The 20,231-nt window shown below is 36.9% G+C and overlaps 1 protein-coding gene across 1 annotated transcript in view; it reads left to right on the top strand.

Annotated features, from left to right (window-relative positions):
- Positions 1-19,579, top strand: part of LOC127656151 (ankyrin repeat and IBR domain-containing protein 1-like) — a 44,270-nt gene extending 24,691 nt beyond the window's left edge. Inside the window, exons 9-20 of the mRNA XM_052144329.1 lie at positions 4,779-4,945; positions 7,343-7,431; positions 7,548-7,678; positions 8,720-8,854; positions 10,453-10,539; positions 10,629-10,695; positions 10,879-11,024; positions 11,328-11,506; positions 12,095-12,146; positions 13,936-14,047; positions 15,802-15,839; positions 15,953-19,579. Of these exons, the coding sequence (XP_052000289.1) occupies positions 4,779-4,945; positions 7,343-7,431; positions 7,548-7,678; positions 8,720-8,854; positions 10,453-10,539; positions 10,629-10,695; positions 10,879-11,024; positions 11,328-11,506; positions 12,095-12,146; positions 13,936-14,047; positions 15,802-15,839; positions 15,953-16,747 (1,998 nt within the window). The 3' untranslated portion in view covers positions 16,748-19,579. The remainder of the gene's footprint in view (positions 1-4,778; positions 4,946-7,342; positions 7,432-7,547; positions 7,679-8,719; positions 8,855-10,452; positions 10,540-10,628; positions 10,696-10,878; positions 11,025-11,327; positions 11,507-12,094; positions 12,147-13,935; positions 14,048-15,801; positions 15,840-15,952) is intronic.
- The last annotated feature ends 652 nt before the right edge of the window (positions 19,580-20,231 follow it).

Genomic DNA, 20,231 nt, shown 5'->3' with positions numbered 1-20,231 from the left:
AAAATTTTTTATCCTTTTGAATATACTCTATATGTGTCTCGATATAAATTGAAGGAAGCATGCTATTTAATCATTTTCATTTATATGCACCAATATAACAATACAAAGAAATAACAGCAATTTTTATTGACATTTTTGCTAAACATTTTAAAACATGGAAAAGCCACACAGGGACTTCTGTGAACATTTTAAGTGATGACGCAAGCAAATCGTTGAATCTGAGTAATAAATCAATTAATTGAAACTGAAAGTTTGAAATAATCAGTGTATCATTCATTCTTTCCATATTCAATTAAGAATCCAAAATCGGAAAAAATTTAAAACTTTATTTCATTAATCATTTACAAAACCAATTCATAAATAAATAAACAGCTTGTTTTTATACTTTGGATTTTATTCTCAAGTTAAAAATAGAAAATTAGAAAAATGCTGTTTTGATAATTAAATTTTCCATCTAAAAAGGAACAAAAAGAGGTGAAAATGAATTTGCACATGTGGGTGGCCCTGAAACGCCCATTCTTCTGATTGGTCAACCTGCACCGTCGGCTGTTGTTCCTCAATGCTGTGAGAGAGAATAACTGTTCACTGCTGTTAAATTGTTTAGATGAATTCCCCTCAATGTCTACTCCAACACATGCCATGTTTATTGCAACTTTGGTATCTATCACAACACAATGCCTATAATGCATACATAACAGTAAAATGTTTGCTGAATTCGGTCACTGATGAAGGGGTGTCGCCTTTGTGCCAGCGTGCTCAAGCATGTGACTCAGCATTCGGACAATCATTGTCACGTGAAGCGAGTGATTAGTGAGAGCGATAAATATTATATATATATATATATATATATATATATATATATATATATATATATATATATATATATATATATATATATATATATATATATATATATATATTTTTTTTTATATATGTTTATAAATTAGTCCCTCGCTCTGAATGACAAATGTCTTCTTACAGTTATCATTCCTCGTGCCACAAAAACGGTTCTATACATTTATAAGTGTTAGGCTACCACACAGCACAGATGATCAGTTCTGGGCACAGCTGGATAGTTCATACTGCACTGGAGAATCAGATACAGTTGAGTATGGCATTCGTGGGTGGCCAGATGTCCCGATAATACCGGGACAGTCCCGATTTTACATGCTGTGTACCACGTCCGATGGACATTAGAGTCTGGAAGTCTTTTGTCCCAATAATTATTGCTTTAAATAAGTGTTTTAAATTGGTATTTCTGTTTTGTGATTTTTCTGACATGAGAAATCAGTAGAGAGTAATGGAAGAATCGCTCCCTGCAATGACATTAGGGTAATTTTCTCCAAGCCGCTAATGGCACAAAGCTTCAAGTACTCCCCTCGCCTCCGCTGCCTCCCATATCTCTCTGCCCAGGAAAACCATTTAATTACCTGCTAGAAGCCAAAATAGAGGAGGAATTGGTAATTTGTTAAATTGTGCATAATATAAATAAATGTTATATGCGTCAGTGTTTACTTCAAAACGTATAAGAGCAAAAAGAAAGTGTGAAAAATGTCGGGGCACCGTTTCTGCTGATTAGGCTAAATACTTGTATCTCAATGCAAACATTACAAAAATTCTCAGTTATTTTAGTGGAATATCTGTTAACTGAGCTGCTTCAGTTGGGTTTTTTGTCATTTAACATATTGCAGATGAAACATATTTCATATTGAACAAAAATTCAGGGAATAAGCAATAGCTTTCAGTCTAACGGCCGCATCCAAGCAGACAGATGAAAGTTATAGGTTGCATTCATGCCAGCGAATTTTAACATCTACAACAGTAAATTACAAATAATTAATTGGAAGATATTAATATATTTAATATAAAACAATAAGTATTTATATATCAGTGGATAGGACTAAATGATTTTAAAAGCCAAGCTTAGATCATTCCGACACCCATGTTTTAAAAGGCAGTATGGGTAGCCTACTGGGTTGTAGGCTACAACATGGCAGTATTGCATGTCTTTTATTCTCAGACAAATCAGGGGTGCATTTCCCAAAAGCAGCATTTGCTAGTAGATCGTAGAAACCATTGGTGCCAATGGTCTCTATGATTAACTTAAGCTTGAAATGCTTTTAAGAAACACAGCCCTGAAGACAATGTGTAAATGCTGATTTTAAATTCACTGGTTGAGCTTTTGAGAGATTTGAACTTCATATGATAAGCAAGTCGCTCGCACCCAAGCGCCCTGTGAGTGCTCGCTCTCACAATTGTAAGACTATTTCTTTACAGTATAAGTTTATGCTTCTGTAGTCTTATGTATTTATGGTATATTTTTTATTTTCGATTATATTAACTGAGACAAATTCATCTTAACAATTTAATAGCAGTGAACAGTTATTCTGTCTCATGGCACTGAGGAAGATCTATTGATGGTGCAGGTTGACCAATCAGAAGAAAGGGTCATTTCAGGGCCACCCATAAGTGTGAATGCATTTTCACCTCTTTTTGTTTCTTTTTAGATGATAATCAAATGATCAAAACGCATCCTGTCCGTGTCCTGTGGCCATTTTTCTTATTTCCTATTTCTTAATTGAATATGGAAAGAACGAATGATACACCGATTTGAAATGATTCACAGAAATTAATCTAACTTACTCTATCGACATTTTTGGCATTTCAAGTTTAAATCATAGATGCGATTAATACAGTCTTAATGCTATCATACCCTCTTTAGGGAACTTAGTGATTTTTCTGTTGCTTTACATTCGCAGCAAAATTATCACACGTATTGAGAATCCCAGCCCTTTTAGTAAAGTTAATCTCACTTGTTACTTGTGTTACTATGAACCTTGTGTTGCACTTGAGTGATCATTTCCCTGGACTTTCTCAGCCCATGTGAGACTATTGACATTTAAGTGAACTTGCTATTGTCTTCAGGTTTTTCAGATTGAGCAGGGAGATTAATTCATCTCATTAAACTGAAATTAGGGTTAATGCTCAGTTTCTTAATTTTTCTTAAATTGCTGGACATTATCATTCAGTCAGCACTCCATCTCCCAGTTTGAATTTAACACCCTTTTTATCATCATGCAGAGTTTTCCTGCCACACAGATCTGTCCTCTTAGTGGAGTTTGTGTGTTTAGTCTTATTGTTAAGTCAGTCATGAACAGTGTAACAGGAGCTGAGAGGGTTGAAGTAACCGTAACAATGGCACCTCTTATCTGAGAATGAAACTTCTCACGCTGTGGAGTCCTACGCCTTTCATTATGTTGCCATAGTGATGTTGAATCTTCCACAGGGGCGTCTGAGCTCTGTTGCAGCCATTTTCATGGTCAGAGTGTACTAAGGGACTAAGGGATAGCAGTTTCGAATAAACTTCCCATCGCCTTTGAAGGAATGTAATGCAAATGTTGAACAAAGTAACATTTATCTTTAGCAATGCTATAAAAGTGAATATCAGGCACAATGATGCTGCTACAACATGGGTCACCATCTTGATTGTTTTGGGTTGAATGGATCACATGACTAGGTCTCATGACAACAAATACGTCATAATTTTCAAATACCCATTTCCCTGTCCACACTACAATGCGAAGACGCCATTTTCTAAGTTATCCACTTGGAAGAGCGTTTTCGAAAAGCTCAAATTTCGCTGTCAAAAACACTCTCTGTGTGGACAGAAGGCCAAAATCAAGAGAAAAATATGCTTTTTCATACAAAAACATATCAGTGTGGAAATGGCCTAGTAATTTGTATGTTGATTCCACCAAAAGGTTTAAACAATAAATGTGTGCCGCTATCAAAAAATTGCTGTGTTGTTTGAGTACCTCGACTGACCCGGCAGAACAACAATGGCTAAACAAATGGTGTGATTTTGTGGTAGGCCTATTCTTTTTGTCTAACCAGTGTTGCAGAAATTTCACACTTACATTAGGACTGGGTGATAAAACAATACAAATATTTATAAAAAAAAAAAAAAAACTTTAGCGATATTCTACATCTAAATGATCGATTCGGGTATGTGTCGCTAAAAGTGTGAACAGTTTGGCAAAGTTATACACACAACTAGCTAGAAGTTTTAGCAACCTAGCAGCTACATAGCCCTACTGTCATGGAAACTGGTAAGCTAGCGAGCTATCCGGCTAATATGATACTGTTGTGTACCGAACAAGACAGCACTGAAAATGCAGTACAGATATCAACTGAACACAACACCACCTCCGACATTAACACCATTGCTCTATATTTATGTACTATTTAGTTAAACGTGTTTTTCATGATCCATAGCACTGTCACAGGTATGAAAGTTTTTATTTTTCTTGTGTTGTTTATTGACGGTAGGCAATCCACCTTTTGGTGCATTACCGCCACCTACTGAGCTGGAGTGTGGAGTGTCACAAAGTCTTTCAGTGGAATCAAGCATCCGCTAAAGATGTCACAAACCTTATGTAGGATTAAATCCTAAACTGAGTATACTTTAAAGGTAGCTTACACTCTGAGGTTTACTTGTTAACAATCAAGTTATGTTTACCTTCATTCTTGAAGTCTAACAAACATGTGGAATGCATTTCCTCCGTGATTAACGGTATGAAATATATCGATAACGTACAATATGGAAAAAAAACCAAATTATAATATTTTTGGCCATATCACCCAGCCCTAAATTACATTTAAGATGCTTTAATCCAAGTGTTGAAAAAAATTATATGTTTTATGTGGGGCTAAATGACTCCTTTGCTTCTCCTCTCTCTCTCTCTCTCACTCACACTTTATTTTCCTCTCTCTCTCAGGCATTTGTTGAGAATAACCCTGCCATACGGTGGTGCCCGCGGGCTGGCTGTGATAGAGCTGTGCGTTTGGCTGGACAGGGGCCAGGTGCCAGCACCTCTGACCCGCTCAGCTTCCCTCTCCTCCAGGCCCCTGCGGTGGACTGTGGCAAGGGCCATCTCTTTTGCTGGTCAGTGCCGGTCTCTGATGCAAATCTCTCAAGCAATAGTACCAAAAAAGATACTCAAGTGCACTGGATCATCAGGCTCTAATTGCATTTTAAAGGGACTCTATTCTACCCTTATACAGCATTTAATTTTTTTAATCACCACATATTTTCAAAATCAACTAGTTAGTTGCCTGAACGACTAGTCGATTAAGGAAGCCCTGTATAATTTGACTCATTGCTGGTTCACCTGACTTGGTTGCGTTTCTCAAGAGATGTTTTCATTAGATATATTCATGTGTTCAAAAACAGCTAGATGAGGCACAACAGAAATAAAAAGAACATAGGGGTCTTGAGACTTGTTTTAAAAACTTTAACTCTTTTTAAAGCTTTTAACTCACCATCTTGGCAGGATGCTGAAAAAAACAACGAGATGTGATGCAAGGGGCAAAGACATCCATCTGAATACGTATGGCTGTAGTGGTGTGCTTTTAAAGAGGATGAATTTAAGGGATTAAAAGATTGAAGCTAGGGGGGTTTCATGACACTTAAATAACATATACATGATTTTTGTAATCCATTTATGTAACCAATATTACATGTAGTCCATTACTACCCAACACTGCCTATATGTTAATGTTTTCATCAATGTGACACCATTACAAAGACACTTTTTACATGACCTATTTTTTTTTTTAGATTAGCTTTTTTATAAATTGTTCTGGTGGACTGGAGAGGAACTTTGCGTTATAAAGGTTAGAGTATACCTCTTTTTTTCATAGGAACAAGGAAAATCCTGTTTTCCTTTTTTTTTTAATATATATACTTTAAGAATGCAGTGTTGCTACAAATCATGTTTCAGAGACATTGTGAATAAGATCACGTGTATTAATTATGTCAAAAAGGAAGAGTGGGCTTGGGTGTATATTCTGCTCACTGTGGTGTCTGGAGATGCAGTTTCTCTTCCCCACAGCTCTGGGCCTTCTGTCCCCACCACACAAACACATAGACATATACACACCCACACAGTGGGCACCTATCTAATCACTATCTGTGCCAGGTCTGAGCATTACATTTGACTCAATACTTCCTCCCTTCTCTCTCACACACACAAACAGTGAATACGGATTGAATCTAATATGGAATATGAGCATTCTCCAGGCTGAAGCTGCCGTTCAATGGTGGCTGTTGTCAATAAGTTGTCAACATTGGGGTGAATGTATTAAATAGTTGTGGCACATTTGCATGTGGGTTTTTACTGCGAAAACTTGCATCATATTTACTATCCACCTGCAATCTGCTTCTGTAGCATTTCTGCAGGCATATATCAAGTCATTGTTGTGCTTTGCATAAATTAATAATTATAGATTGTGTCTTATTCACAAAGTCTTTAAAATTCCTGCTACAGTTTAAAGTAGTAGTTCACCAAAAAATGAAAATTGTCTCATCATTTACTCAACCTCATGCCATCCCAGATGTTAATGTCTTTCTTTCTTCTGCTGAACACAAACAATGATTTTTAGAAGAATATCTCAGTTGTAGGTCCATAAAATGCAAGTGAATGGTGACCAAAACTTTTAAGCACCAAAAAGCACATAAAGGCAGCATAAAAGTAATACATAATACTTCAGTGGTTATATCCATGTCTTGTGAAGTGATTCAATAGGTTTTGAGTGAGAACAGGCCAAATTATAACTCCTTTTTCACTACTGACATCTGCAGTAACGTTGCTGATCATGATTTTAACCTTGATTAAACTTCTTAGTGTCATCTAGCCTAGAGACTGCAATGGCAAGATACACAGTGAAAAAGGAACCAATTAGATTGCTTCAGAATACATTGATTAAAACCCTGGAGTCTTATGGATTACTTTTATGTGGCCTATATGTGATTTTTGGAGCTTCAAAATTTTGGTCACCATTCACTTGCATTATATGAATCCACAGAGCTGAAATATTCTTAAACAAATCTTAATTTGTGCAGTGCAAATTGTGTTCGACTATATTTGTGTTTGAGCATAATTACCTGACTTGCATAATTGTTTTTTGTGAATCAGGTGCTAAAATAAAGCAGACAGTGCATGTGAATAAAATACACTTATTCTTCTTGAATTCCCTTATTGTGCTTTATCATCTCAAACTCTGTGGAATTTCTGGAAACTGCCATGGAGGGTACAAGGAAAGAACCTAAAATTTGTTCTATTATTTGTACATGTTAATATGTTAGCATATGTTAATAATTTGCTAATGTTTGACACCAAAGTTGAATTGCTGCATTGCACACTGCTGTTTTATCCCCAAAAATTAACTGCTACATTTTTACCAATAACACAAACAAACAGAACACAAATAAGATATTCTTTAGAAAATTGAATTTCCCTCATGCTCAGGCCTGACGTCACGCATGTGTTTCTCGCCATAGGGAGTGCCAAGGAGAAGCCCATGAACCCTGTGACTGCCAAACATGGAAGATGTGGCTTCAGAAGGTCACTGAAATGAAGCCAGAAGAATGTGAGCATGTTTTGCTGAACACTCTGCAGTAACCACTTTCTTGAAATGTAGTACAAATCTGCACAAAAATTTTGTCGGAGCACAAGGATCTGTATTTCTGTCTTTTTCCATTTCAGTGGCAGGTGTAAGTGAGGCATATGAAGATGCTGCCAACTGCCTGTGGTTACTCACCAATTCCAAACCCTGTGCCAACTGCAAATCTCCCATTCAGAAGAATGAGGGCTGTAACCACATGCAATGTGCCAAGGTTATTTGTGTAATAATCAAAATAATATTAGGATTTATTTATATACCAGATTAAGAATGGGGCAGTGGCATGGAGTTTTGCAGAGGTTAAAGAATGCCTGCTTGACAAGAGAGCTGGTGTGAACTTTGAAAGTGAAAGACAGGTGAAACATAATAAAAGAGCCTGAGTGGCTTGGGAGTGTTTGAAGAAAATTCCCAAGTCAGTACACGTCAGTTAGTTTTACGTCTATATTGTTAGTGTTCATGTGGAGAAATTTGGAGTTCACCTAGTGTTTTTATGACACAAATACAGACTATTAGTGCAATAGGTGGGATGACTTGTCTCAGAACAGGTGATTAAATAAATCTGTGTCATCAGCAAAGCAATCATTAATGAGACCATGACAAACAATTATATGACTTTAGAGAAATTATGTACTGTAGATTCTGAAAAGAAGAGGGGCTTGAACAGAACCTTGAGTGGAGGAGTTGTGTTTCTGAATGGAGATAAAATATTGTTTTCTGCAAGGTTGTAAGTTCACCAGAAGAGTTGGTCCAGTGATACCAATAGATGTGAGTCAAGAAGATGACTCTCAGAAGTGCAATTCTGGGTAAAAATCAGATTGGAAGGGTCCATAAGAATTAATAATGTATTTAAGCATTGCCTCTTATGGTTATGTTTGACGCTAATGTGTAAGGATTCTCAGCTTTTGCATCTGATTGTGACAGAATTGGAAAGCTACATACATTTCTCTGATGGGTAAAGAGCAAGAAATCTGTGTGTGCCTTAAGAAGGAATACATTTCTGTTAAGTCAATCTTTACAATTCTACAAGTCTAAGTTCTAAGGTTACCAAACAGGGAAAGGCATGGCAAATACTAGCACTCCAAAAATACAAGAGAGAGAGATTGTTTCCTAGCAACAAACCTAGTCTTTGCTGTCAGAATCCAACAACTCTACCACACTGCCTGCTAGACTAATATATGCATGTGCTAGTGACCCAGTTAAAGTAGACTTGTTTGATTTATTATACCTGTTGTTAATACATTGTGTATCTGTGCAGTGCAAGTATGATTTTTGCTGGATCTGTCTGGAGGAGTGGAAAAAACACAGTTCGTCTACAGGAGGATATTACCGCTGCACGCGCTATGAGGTCATTCAGCAGGTGGAGGAGCAGTCAAAAGAGATGACCGATGAGGTACATATAGTACATGCACAAAAAGTAGGCCTGTACATTTAAAGCAACAGTAGTGTAGAGGACCGTTAGTTGCAGGACATCTACATCAGAGTATTAAATAAATATGTAAGGGATAATTTACAGTCAGCTGGTCATCATAAATAAACCCCTACATGGAGTAGATGGGTCTTGTATCACCCTGAAGGGACTTGTGTTGTGATAATGACATGTTGACTGTAGATTATCCTGCTTATTACACAGCTACTTGCCAAATAAAATTAAATGGACATTAATAAATTGATTTGAGTTGAAATATTATTATGTACGAAAAAAAGAGGCAGTGGAGTCTACAGAAACCGCTGAATTCCACCTCCGGCTTTCATCTAGTTCTGTAAGGTGTTTATAGTGTGAAAATCACTGTCTGACTGCTCATTATTCTTCTTAATACAAGTATACTTGCCAAATAAAAAATCAAATGGACATTAAATATTAATTTGATTTGAAATTGTTATAATGTGAGAAGAGACAGCGGAGTCTCCAGAAACAGCTGAACTCAACCTCTGGTTTTCGTCTAGTTTTGTTGGGTGATTATTTTGCGAAAAATAAACGTAATAAGCAGGATAATGAGCTGTCAGACAAGACTACTTGCTAAATAAATAATAAATGTAAATGAAATATTCATTTGAATTCATATTATTTCATTAGCATATTTGTAAAAATTGCAGAGTGATACGAGAAGTAGGAAATATGACTCGCAGCACCAGAATGATTGGTGAAACATCACTTTATCCCCAGATATGCAGTCATTATTCAGAAATATTAGATTGCTGTATTGCTGGATTTGACAAATCAGAATAGAGTATTGAACAGCGTAATACATATTTATATACATTGGTTAAAAATGTTCAAAGATGTATTATTTATTTTATACTATTATTTATTATACACCATATGGCCAAATGTATATGTGGCTGGGCGGTGGGCGGGCCGGGTCGTGATTGTACACACCCAGTCCCTTATTAGGCTAATCAAGCCTCCGAGAGGGATAAAGGCCGACTGCGGAGGACTGTGCGGGAGAGAGAGATAGTTTACAGATAGTATGTCCATCATGTGTGTGTTTGTGTCTTTTTGTTTAAGTTTATTATTAAAATATTATTTATATTATCAAGCCGGTTCTCGCCTCCTCCTTTCCATTGACTCCTTTACAGTATATTATGTGGACATCACCTTCTTATTAACAGGTTTGGCTATTTCAGCAATACTCTGAATAAGTCTGTTGTGGAAGAATTGACAAAGCCCAGACCTGAACCCCACTGAACACCGCTAGGATGAATTGAAATGTTCATCCTGTATTGTTATTGTCAAATCCTATCACCCAGCATCAGTGCCTGACCTTTACTGATGATCTTGTGTCTGAATGGAAGTAAATCCCTGCAGCCATGTAGTTGAAAATCTTCCCAGATGAGTGGAAGCTGTCATAGCAGCAAAGGAAGGACCAACATGTATTTATGCCGATGGTTTTGAAATGTATATGTTCAACAAGCACATGTGGGTTTGGCATGTGTGTATGACCATTTCTGCAAGTTCACCCACAGTTTGACCTTCTTGCAAACTTGCAGGTTGAGAAGAAACACAAGAACTTCCAGGAACTGGACCGATTCATGCATTATTACACACGCTTTAAGAACCACGAGCACAGCTTTAAGGTAAAATAGTTTCCAAACAGCTGCTTGATGAGATGTGACCCAGAGATCACTATTTTAAAACGTGGTATCTTTACTACACTCTCCCACAGCTGGAAGAACGCCTGCTTAAAACGGCTAAAGACAAGATGGAACAACTGAGCGAAGTTCTTAGTGGAAGTAAGATGCACAACAACACTTATATAATGTGTTTAAATAATTTCCTAGCCATGTTATTGGATGATCAGCCTTATGTCCCTTGTTAAGATTTACTGACTGTTAGCACAGTGTACAAAATTAAACTTGCTTATCTATTCATAGTGATTTTTTATTCATTTAGTAGTGTTTATTGTGTTGTTGCAGGAGAAGGAGGCCCTCCAGACACTACTTTCATTGAAGATGCAGTGCATGAACTACTTAAGACTCGCCGTATTCTCAAGTGCTCTTACCCTTACGGCTTCTTTCTTGAGCCTAAAAGCACGAAGAGGGAAATATTTGAACTTATGCAGGTCAGTAATACAGTGATACCCTAGACCATGATGACCACTGATATGTCTTGGAGAAATCATGTAGATTAAGAAAAAGAGAGGGCCAAGAACTGAACCTTGGGGGACACTGTGTCGATAAGTTGTTTCTGAATGGAGATTTGCCTCTTGTAAAAAAAAAATGGTTTGGTTATTATTAGCGCTTTTTTGTTGTTGAATATATTACTTGTAGCTCTTAGTGTAATTTCAAGAAATAATTTCAATTAATATAGGTGCTAGATGTGGTAAATTTTTGTGATAACTCCATACTCTTTCTCCTCTTATTAGACTGACTTGGAAATGGTTACTGAAGACCTTGCACAGAAAGTCAATCGGCCTTACCTCCGTACCCCTCGTCACAAGATAATCCGTGCTGCCTGCCTGGTGCAGCAGAAGAGGCAGGAGTTTCTGGCCTCTGTTGCGAGAGGTGTGGCCCCCAATGACTCACCTGAGGCCCCTCGACGCAGGTAAGAGCCTCTTCACAAATGACCAGCTTCTTTCCCTTCCCATTACATTTTCTCCCCATTTTACTTTCGTAATGTAATGTACTTCTGAGTGAAAAAGCTCAATGAGGAAAAAAGTGTGGGGTGGGACTCAAATAATTTTTTATTTTTTATTTTTTCCAAACATTAATAAACAACATACTATATGAAACAACATGAAATTACTGCAATTATTTGGCTATAAGTTTAAAACATTTCCATATCGATATCCAACCTCGGTAACATCAGCTGTAAAGAGTCCAGTAGATTCAGAAACAAAACAAGTTATTTTATTTTGATAAACAGTTATGAAGGCGAAGATGGTTTTCTTTAGAACAGTTTGCACTGATGAACCATGAACATTAAGATCAGAAATGTGTATTAAGAAAGTAAATTGGATTATTTAGATTTTTCAAGTTTCAGCACTAGTATTGTATTTTCTTAGAGCTGCTTTCTATATATGTATCACAAATGTGTACATGCACCTGTAGCCTCAAAATATACTGTATGAGTTGTCATGTGCAAAATACATGAATACAGTGAACTTGATACACATTTTTTATGTGTTTACAGTTTTGCCGGTGGAACATGGGACTGGGAGTACTTGGGTTTTGCCTCTCCAGAGGTAATTTTTTTTTATTTTTGAGAACACAATGGAAAACCATGTGGGACATACTTTGTTGTAGAGTTTTTTTGGTAAATCTTTATTTTTGGCCAATTAATTTGAAGTCGGCATGTGGTGCCTAAAGTTTTGGTAGTACATGCAGGCCTATATAGCAAGATTTAGTTCAGCTGCAGTATTTATGAATGTGTGAGAAGTGTAATGTGCAGTTAAACAGTGTACCGCTGTTTTGTTCTGATCTAAAGATCCAGAGGAATCATGCCTTTCTCGGGGGAATTGAGCTGAGAGAGCTCTGTCAGTATACAGGAAGTCATCCGCAGGTATTAATACAGTAAATCCTCATTAGACCCCATCTCAAGAATGGCTAAACGAACAGTGGAATTGCACCTGTCATGTACACTGCATCACTTATGTCTTTGTCCACTTGATTTAGTTACCGGTACAATTTTGTTTTTGGGTTGCATGTTTTACTATTTTGTTTGGTTTGTTTATACTTTATTACAGCTGTTTATAAATTTCAAAAGATTTCTGTGCTCTTTATGGAAAGATTTAGAATTCTGATGCCATTTTAACGTCATCTGGAAACTCTGATCTTTTTCCTCTTTAAATCATTCATGTATCCTGACAAGGTTCTCTAAAAGATACCTTTGATGTTGGAACTTAAAAGGCAGTTTCATCATTTTGCTTCAGCTATACCATGAAATATGCGTTTTTGGAGACTTTCCAAGGTGAAAAAGGCTACCATTTCAGTCTGTAATGCTGGTTGCTTGTCTTGTTTAGTTCTCATGTATGCAGGCCATAGCGCAGTTTAATTTAGTTTAAGAATGAATACCGTAATAGTAATGCACTTTATTCAGGGCTTCTGTTATGGATGCTTGGGTGGTACCTCTCTTTAGCGCCACTTTTGTTGCATGCTTATTGCATGCAGCTTCAGTTTGGTTTAAAATGAGAAGTTTGTTTTCGGGAATTGGTTGTTTTGTAAAGCCAAGACCTTTGGTAAGTGAAGTTGGAATGAGCCCAATAAAGACCAATTATCTTTGGTGCTTAACTCGATAGAATTAACTGACACACATAATGAAGTGCCATATCATGTTGGTTTTAAAGTAATTTCCATTATCAATAATCAAGCTGTATGGGAATGATTTGAGAAACTTAAAGAAGTAGTTCACCCCAAAATGAAAATGATATCATTATTTACTCAATTCAGGTTGTGCCAAACCTGTATGCTGTTGCTTTTTCCGTAGAACACAAAAGTAGGCATTTGTGAAGAATTGTTACACAACTTTTGCCATAAAAACATGACGTATTGTCCACATCTTTCAAGCTCCAAAAACTATGAATAATAGTCCATATGACTTATTATAGTCCAAGTCTACTGAAGTCATATGATAGCTTTGTGTGAGGTGCAGACCAAATTAAATAATTATTTGCATATATTCTTTACCTCCAATTTAAAAATGGTACATCAATATAATAATAGGGATATATATGGACTTTTTTGTGTTTGAAACAAAATTAGCATTGTCAATGAAGACAGAAATTTCACGTTTGGGTGAAATATTCCTTTAAATCTTCCTCAACTTCAACATTACTCAAAACGCCCATCTATTATTCTGAGTGGTCAAAGCCAAAAACCCTGAACTTTTATGCTGTCACACAACAGTTATATTCCTGTAGAGAGGTATAGGGTTCCTCTGAGTCTGACTTTTATTCACAGGGCCCAGGGGGAATAGTGATCGCATTTCTTGTCGCAGCTCTAAAAGGGTGTTGTGTGTTTGATTTTGTGTTGTAGGAGTATGCAGAGTTTCAGTACAGACGCAGACACAGGCAATGCAGGCGTGGAGACATAGCTAGCCTCCAAAGCAACACACCCGACCCTGATGACCCAGGCCATGGCACTTTAGGTACTTTTTGTGAAGATAAAACACGATAATTAAATGATTAGTTCACTCAGAAATAAAAATTATCTTATAATTTACACACCCTCATGCCATCCCAGATGTGTATCACTTTCTTTCTTTTGCTGAAAAAAAGATTTTTAGAAGAATATCTCAGCTCTATAGATCCAAACAATGCAAGTGAATGGCGACCAGATCTCCAAAAGCTCCAAATAGGAGATGAAGTCAGCATAAAAGGAATGCAAAAAACTACAGCGGTTCAATCTTGCCATTGCAGTCTCCTTAGCGATTGTGATTTATTACAATGAGCATGTGTCAACTGATAGGAAGTGTAATCGAACTTGAAATTATGATCATGCCTATAGACTGCATTGACAAGATGTGAAGAGAAAAAGGAGTTACATTTTGGTCTGTTCTCACACAAAAGCAACTGGATCACTTCTGAAGACATTGATTAAACCACTGGAATTGTTTGCATTAATTTTATGCTGACTTTATCTCCTTTTTGGAGTTTTGGTCACCATTTACTTTGTATGGACATACAGAGCAGAGATATTCTTCTAAAAATCTTTGTTTGTGTTCAGCAGAAGGAAGTCATACACATCTGGGATGGCATGAAGGTGAGTAAGTAATGAGAGAATTTTCACTTTTGGTTGAATTAACCCTTCAAATACTGTTGTACTGAATAGCAAATGTTTTTCTTTCTAGATAATTTTTGTGTGAAGGGCAAACCTTGTTGAATTAGACCTTAAAAATCAATGTATTTTTTTTTACTAGTGTGTTAGTCTGCTGCAACATTTCAATGCTCATATTAAAAAATTACAGCTTTCACACACTGTGTGTGTGTGTAAGCAGTGTAGGGCTGCATAGTAAAAGTGTAAAATAAGTGAGTTTCTGCACTGAACTTATTTTTGCTGTGCTTTGACAAACACAGTGAAAATACAGTGAAAATGCCCTTTTATCACCAAAGACTGTGTTGATAAATAGGCTTAAATACTTTTATGAAGTATCATCATAATATGATGGAGTGAATGTTTTGAAAAATTATTGTTTTTTTCCAAAATGTATTTAAACAACTGTACAAGCCATTGAAGATACTGTAAATCTGTAATTCCCAGCCTTGAATTCATTCATGTCAAACATTTTGAAAATACCCTCTGAATAAGGTTCATAGCTTACTATTTGGGGATTGTGTTTCATATAAATACATTTGGATAGAAATGTGATCCTTCTGGTGTAAATAAGCTTTCAAAGTGAACAAATTTGTAAAAGTTCTCAATGGCCCAGTGCTGATTTATAATTTGTCTGTTATCAAAGGAAATACTAAATGTGGTAACCCAGAAATCAGTTTCTGTTTAGAGCTCCAGTTATGTTGTGCAGCAGAATTGCTGTCTTTTCGAAAGCTCAATGTGTGCCTGTTGATGCAATTACGCTGCTGTGTTGCTTACATGATAAAGACTGAATGAAAGCTATGAGAAAGCTATCAGCATTTGACAAATAAGAATGTGCAAGATGTTTTGAGGGTGTAGAAAGAGCTGGGTCAGTTTGACATTGAAAACCATTGTGATTTTCATCTAGGTCCTTGCGACACTCCGTTCCCATTAAAATCAATGGATTTGCACCATACTCTGATGGAGCATTAACTTGTTACTTGTATGGCCTTGTTTGCATTGCCTGGGATGCAAAAAACAAAACCCAACAACAGTAGCAAACTTAACAAAAGATGATGTGTACATTTACCTTGTCTTTATCTCTTGCAGACACACAAGAGATTGGTGGCAGACAGGGAATGCCAATGGTGAGTTGAGACAAATGTATGCATTGTTTAAATAGAGGTGCTTTGGTAGAATGTCATAAGAGGTAATCTGAGGATCCTCAGCTGAGAGTTTCTTCTGATCTTTTACCCTGCAGCCTCACAGCTCCCTAGATGAGGATGATCCAAATATCCTTTTGGCCATCCAGCTTTCTCTGCAGGAGTCTGGACTGGCTGCAGGCAGTGTTAGTGTTGATGCTCAAGAAATACTTGCTAACGAGGCATCACTGGGGGCCATCGGAACATCCCTACCCACACGGCTGGACCCTGTGCTGTGCGGGGTAGATGTGCCCCGTGTTGCCCTGAGCAGCTCTGAGCTGTTAGAGGTGGGTGACAGCCTGAAAAAGCTGGGTAATATCAGTGGGCAAAATGTCCCTCTGCGTTATGACAGTCTGAACATACCAACTCGTGAGTCTGCAGAGGGCCCCTTCCCAGCTTCTTCTAGACGCATGGAGCCCTCTGAGTTCAGTTCAGACAACGCCAACCTTCTAGGCAACATCATGGCCTGGTTTCATGACATGAACCCCCAGAATATCAGTTTGGTTCCCTCGGCTGGTGCCACTCTCCAAGAATTCAGCACTCCGTCAGCAAGGACGACATCAGAGCATCAGACTGCGGAGTGCGGCATTCCACAGTGGATCGCAGTGGGCGATAGAGATCAAGAGTGTGAGTATGGCACCAGTGACACCACCGGAGAGCACAAGCCTGTCAGGCCGACACAGCTTGACCTGGTAGGTCTCGATGTGTCTCTGGTACCACCTCCGTCTGTCGAGTTGGGGGAAACTCCCAGCGGTTCCAACCCCTGTCACTCCCATACCCCAAAATGTGACTCAGACCCTGACCAGCCTAGCAGTAGCTCCTCTGAATGGGAGGGTCAAGTACATCTTGTATGAAATACTGACTCCACCCACTAGCTAAGCAACTTTTTGATGTGAAATATCTGCCTGATTGAACCCAAGGAAACAAGATTAATCATGACAAGAGAAGCTTTTCGTCTAAATCAAAGCCATGTTTTAAAAGTGCACAAATGTGTTACAGGCCTCTGTTAATGAGCTTTTGAGGCATGTGTTCTTTGCTCACTGAAAACTCTTCCCAATCATGGAGTTAAACATTTGTAATCAGTCAGCAACTGAACCAGAAAGTGCTATTAAATCCCAGACAGGAATGGATGTGCGGTAATCTTGTGCAGGTAGCCTTGACTGTATATTGACTGTATAGAACAGGACAAAACACGTCAGTGTACGTCCTGTTAGGAGCAATTTCCTGTCTTTGTCCCGTAATTACAAGGATGTAAAACATGCTGTAGGTGCCAAAACACTGGCTAGCACATGCCAAATTTACTAACGCCCAGTGGACAGTGTGCTGATCGTGCCTGCTGCTGCTATCGAGTACACTATCCTTCCTTTAAACTAGACCTGTAGTATCAGAAAAGTATACTTTAGCATCTAGCTCAGAAGAGCAGTGTGGTGCTGATATTCACAGAAACATAAAAAACAGTAATTCTAGTTGCAGTCTACTTTTGTTGTTTTAGTTCATCATAATCACTGTAATCTGTCACTGGTAAATTCAAATGAAAGTATTGACAAGGTTGAACTCAGTGTAAGAGCACGAGCTGGCTTTGTTAAAAAAAGAAATATTTGCAACTTATCACAGTGCCTTTTCTGTGAATCTTCTTGTTATTTATAGCCACTCTCTTTTGAGCTCAGAGTGGGAAGTTCCAACACGCGTTGTTGTACTTTCAAGTGGCTATTAAGCAAACAGCCTCTTAGCTCAATGTTTTTTAAAAGATATTTTTTATATACTGTAAGTTCAGTTGTCCTTTAGCATGCCTCTGGTCCCTTTCCCCAGGGTGTTTTTAAAGGAATTATTTCAAAAAGAAAGAATAAACGAACTCCGACACATTTTTGCGATCGTCGAGATTATATACATCTATGTTTAATGTGGAGATACATTGCGTGTTAAAGGAGAAGATGTGGAAACCATGACATGTGGCCACAGTCTGTGTTTAAGGACAGGCATGCCAATTTTAAAAGGAAAGTTAATAAAAGAAATACCTTTTTGGTCATTTATTCTCCCTTGTCCTTGTTCCAAACCCATAGTTTTCTTTCTTCAGTGGAACACAGATGAAGTTTAACAGAATGTTCACACTGCTATTTTCCAAACAATTAAATTGAATGGTGACCAGGAGCTGTCAATCGTGAACATCCTGCCTAACATTTTGTGTTCCATGGAAGAAAGAGTCATATGGGTTTGGAACAACATGGGGGCTAGCAAATGATGACAGATTCCTTTTTGGGTGATCCGTTCCTTTAAAATGTCATTACTGCTACAAATTCATAGATGTAATCTTGGTGCATGTCAGATACATTCTCCCAAGGACCACTATAGTAAAACAAAACTGAAACGGTAGAATGTCATGTATTTTTCTTTCTGTTTTATAACACATCTGTTATCTTTTTAGAATATATGCAGGTCTCATCTATGGATCTATCAAGGGTGTGTGGCAAAGCCACATCTATGTGATGGCAAGTAGCTGTTTTAGCTGCAGATAGTACATTTCTAAACATGGTGGAACTCACCCACAATTACGATTTTTTTTTCCTACAAAAATACTGTGGTTTCGCTACAATAAATTATGGAAAGAAATTAGCTATTTATTTGATATTGAATGTCATTCTTAAAAATGAATGAAGGTAAAGTTGATTTTAAAAATATAAATAAAACAAATGAGCGCCAATATTTATATATATATTTGTATACATCATACTGTAATAACACAGTGCCACTTTTCAATATTTGCTTATGTGACTGCTGAAATAATTGTTACAAGTCATTCAAACAAATTAACGGAATGTGTTTGATTTGCTTTAATTTCCTGCGAATGCCTGGCCAACTGTTTATCAAATGAAACTGAGCTGCACCGTTCAGCTAAATCACAGCAGCACTGAATTTTAAGCACTTCAGAAGAATTGCACAAAATTAGCTCACACTTCAGCCTTGAAATAGCCCACTTTATTTAATAGGTTTGCTTTTATATTGGCACTTTTAACTTGATTTAATTGAACAGGTGCTTGATGTATTGCTGTAAGATTGAATGAATATAAAAGTTAAATCTGACCTTATGCACTAAAGCAGTATTGCACTGCATAATGAAAAAGTGTAAAATGAAGGCAAACCTGTTTATTAAGAGGTATTTTAAGACTTGAAATCATTCCACAGGAAATACACTAGCACCCACATTTAATTTGTTTTCTTTATGTATGTATGATCAGAATCAATTCAACTCAATAAATTGCAGTATTTCTTCAAAGTAATGTATGTCGACAAAAGTTGAGGTGGAGCTAATGTCTGTTTTAATGAAGCATATGGTAAATTCTGTCCAGACATGACAAAAATTTAAGATAAAAAGTTGTCTTGTATGTGATGGGATGATGTGTATTGAGTAATTACAATAAACATAAATCATGTTTTCCTGATAAATGGCCATTCAAGAGTCAAAAATATTGTTTGGGGGAGGGGTAGCTTTTATTAGTTGGGGGGAAAGGATTACATTTTGTAACCCATTACAGATTTTATATTGTTAAGCATCTAATCCTTGAAATGGAATTTGCACTTTCATAATCTTTACTTGATACATTCCCAATTTATATGGAAAACAAAAACAAATGTGTGATGTTTGGCCATTGAATTGGACCGATATGAGTGTGAATCTTAATAAAGTTGTTAAGAAAAGTTTGGTTGTAAAAGTGGTGGTGTTTTTTGAAAATATTCATTTAAAAAAAGTTAAAAGTCTTTGGGCTGCAGAAATAAAAGTATATTGCTAAAGTAATATACAGAGAAATATTTGTTCAATTGTTTTAGTAAGATATATATATATATATATATAACTAGTGACATGCAATTATTACTGTAAGGATCTATTACTACTCGATCTTACTTTGGTTGATATAATCTACGGTAGTTAGGTTGATTCAGCCATAATAATTCATATTTTTTTACTTGAACAAAACCAGATAATTTAGATTTACTTCAAGCAATTTTTAGGTTAACTGACAACATTTTTTTTACAGCACTGATAACATGCTGAAAAATAAAAGTGGTAACTTGTAAGCATCAGCCCCTCTTGTGGGCAAAAGTGGGATGAAACTTTCAAGCAAAAATGTTTTAAATCCCTACATGCTTTCTTTGCCTGTAACCTCTCAGAAAGTAAACCTGCTAGACCACAGCATCTTTAAGAGAGGTAATCCAATATAATGTTTTTTGTTATTAACAAATTTTATTCATTCCATTCATTAGACAAACAAACACAACATAAAATACGGAATCAATTATCTAATTAAACCCCTTCCCCTGAACATTCTCCCCTACCCAACACAA

The sequence above is a fragment of the Xyrauchen texanus genome, chromosome 15 (genome assembly GCF_025860055.1).
Source record: "Xyrauchen texanus isolate HMW12.3.18 chromosome 15, RBS_HiC_50CHRs, whole genome shotgun sequence".
In the NCBI taxonomy this organism is placed as follows: Eukaryota; Metazoa; Chordata; class Actinopteri; order Cypriniformes; family Catostomidae; genus Xyrauchen; species Xyrauchen texanus.
Note: the sequence above shows the minus strand (reverse complement) of the source record. Positions and strands in the feature narration are given on the sequence as shown.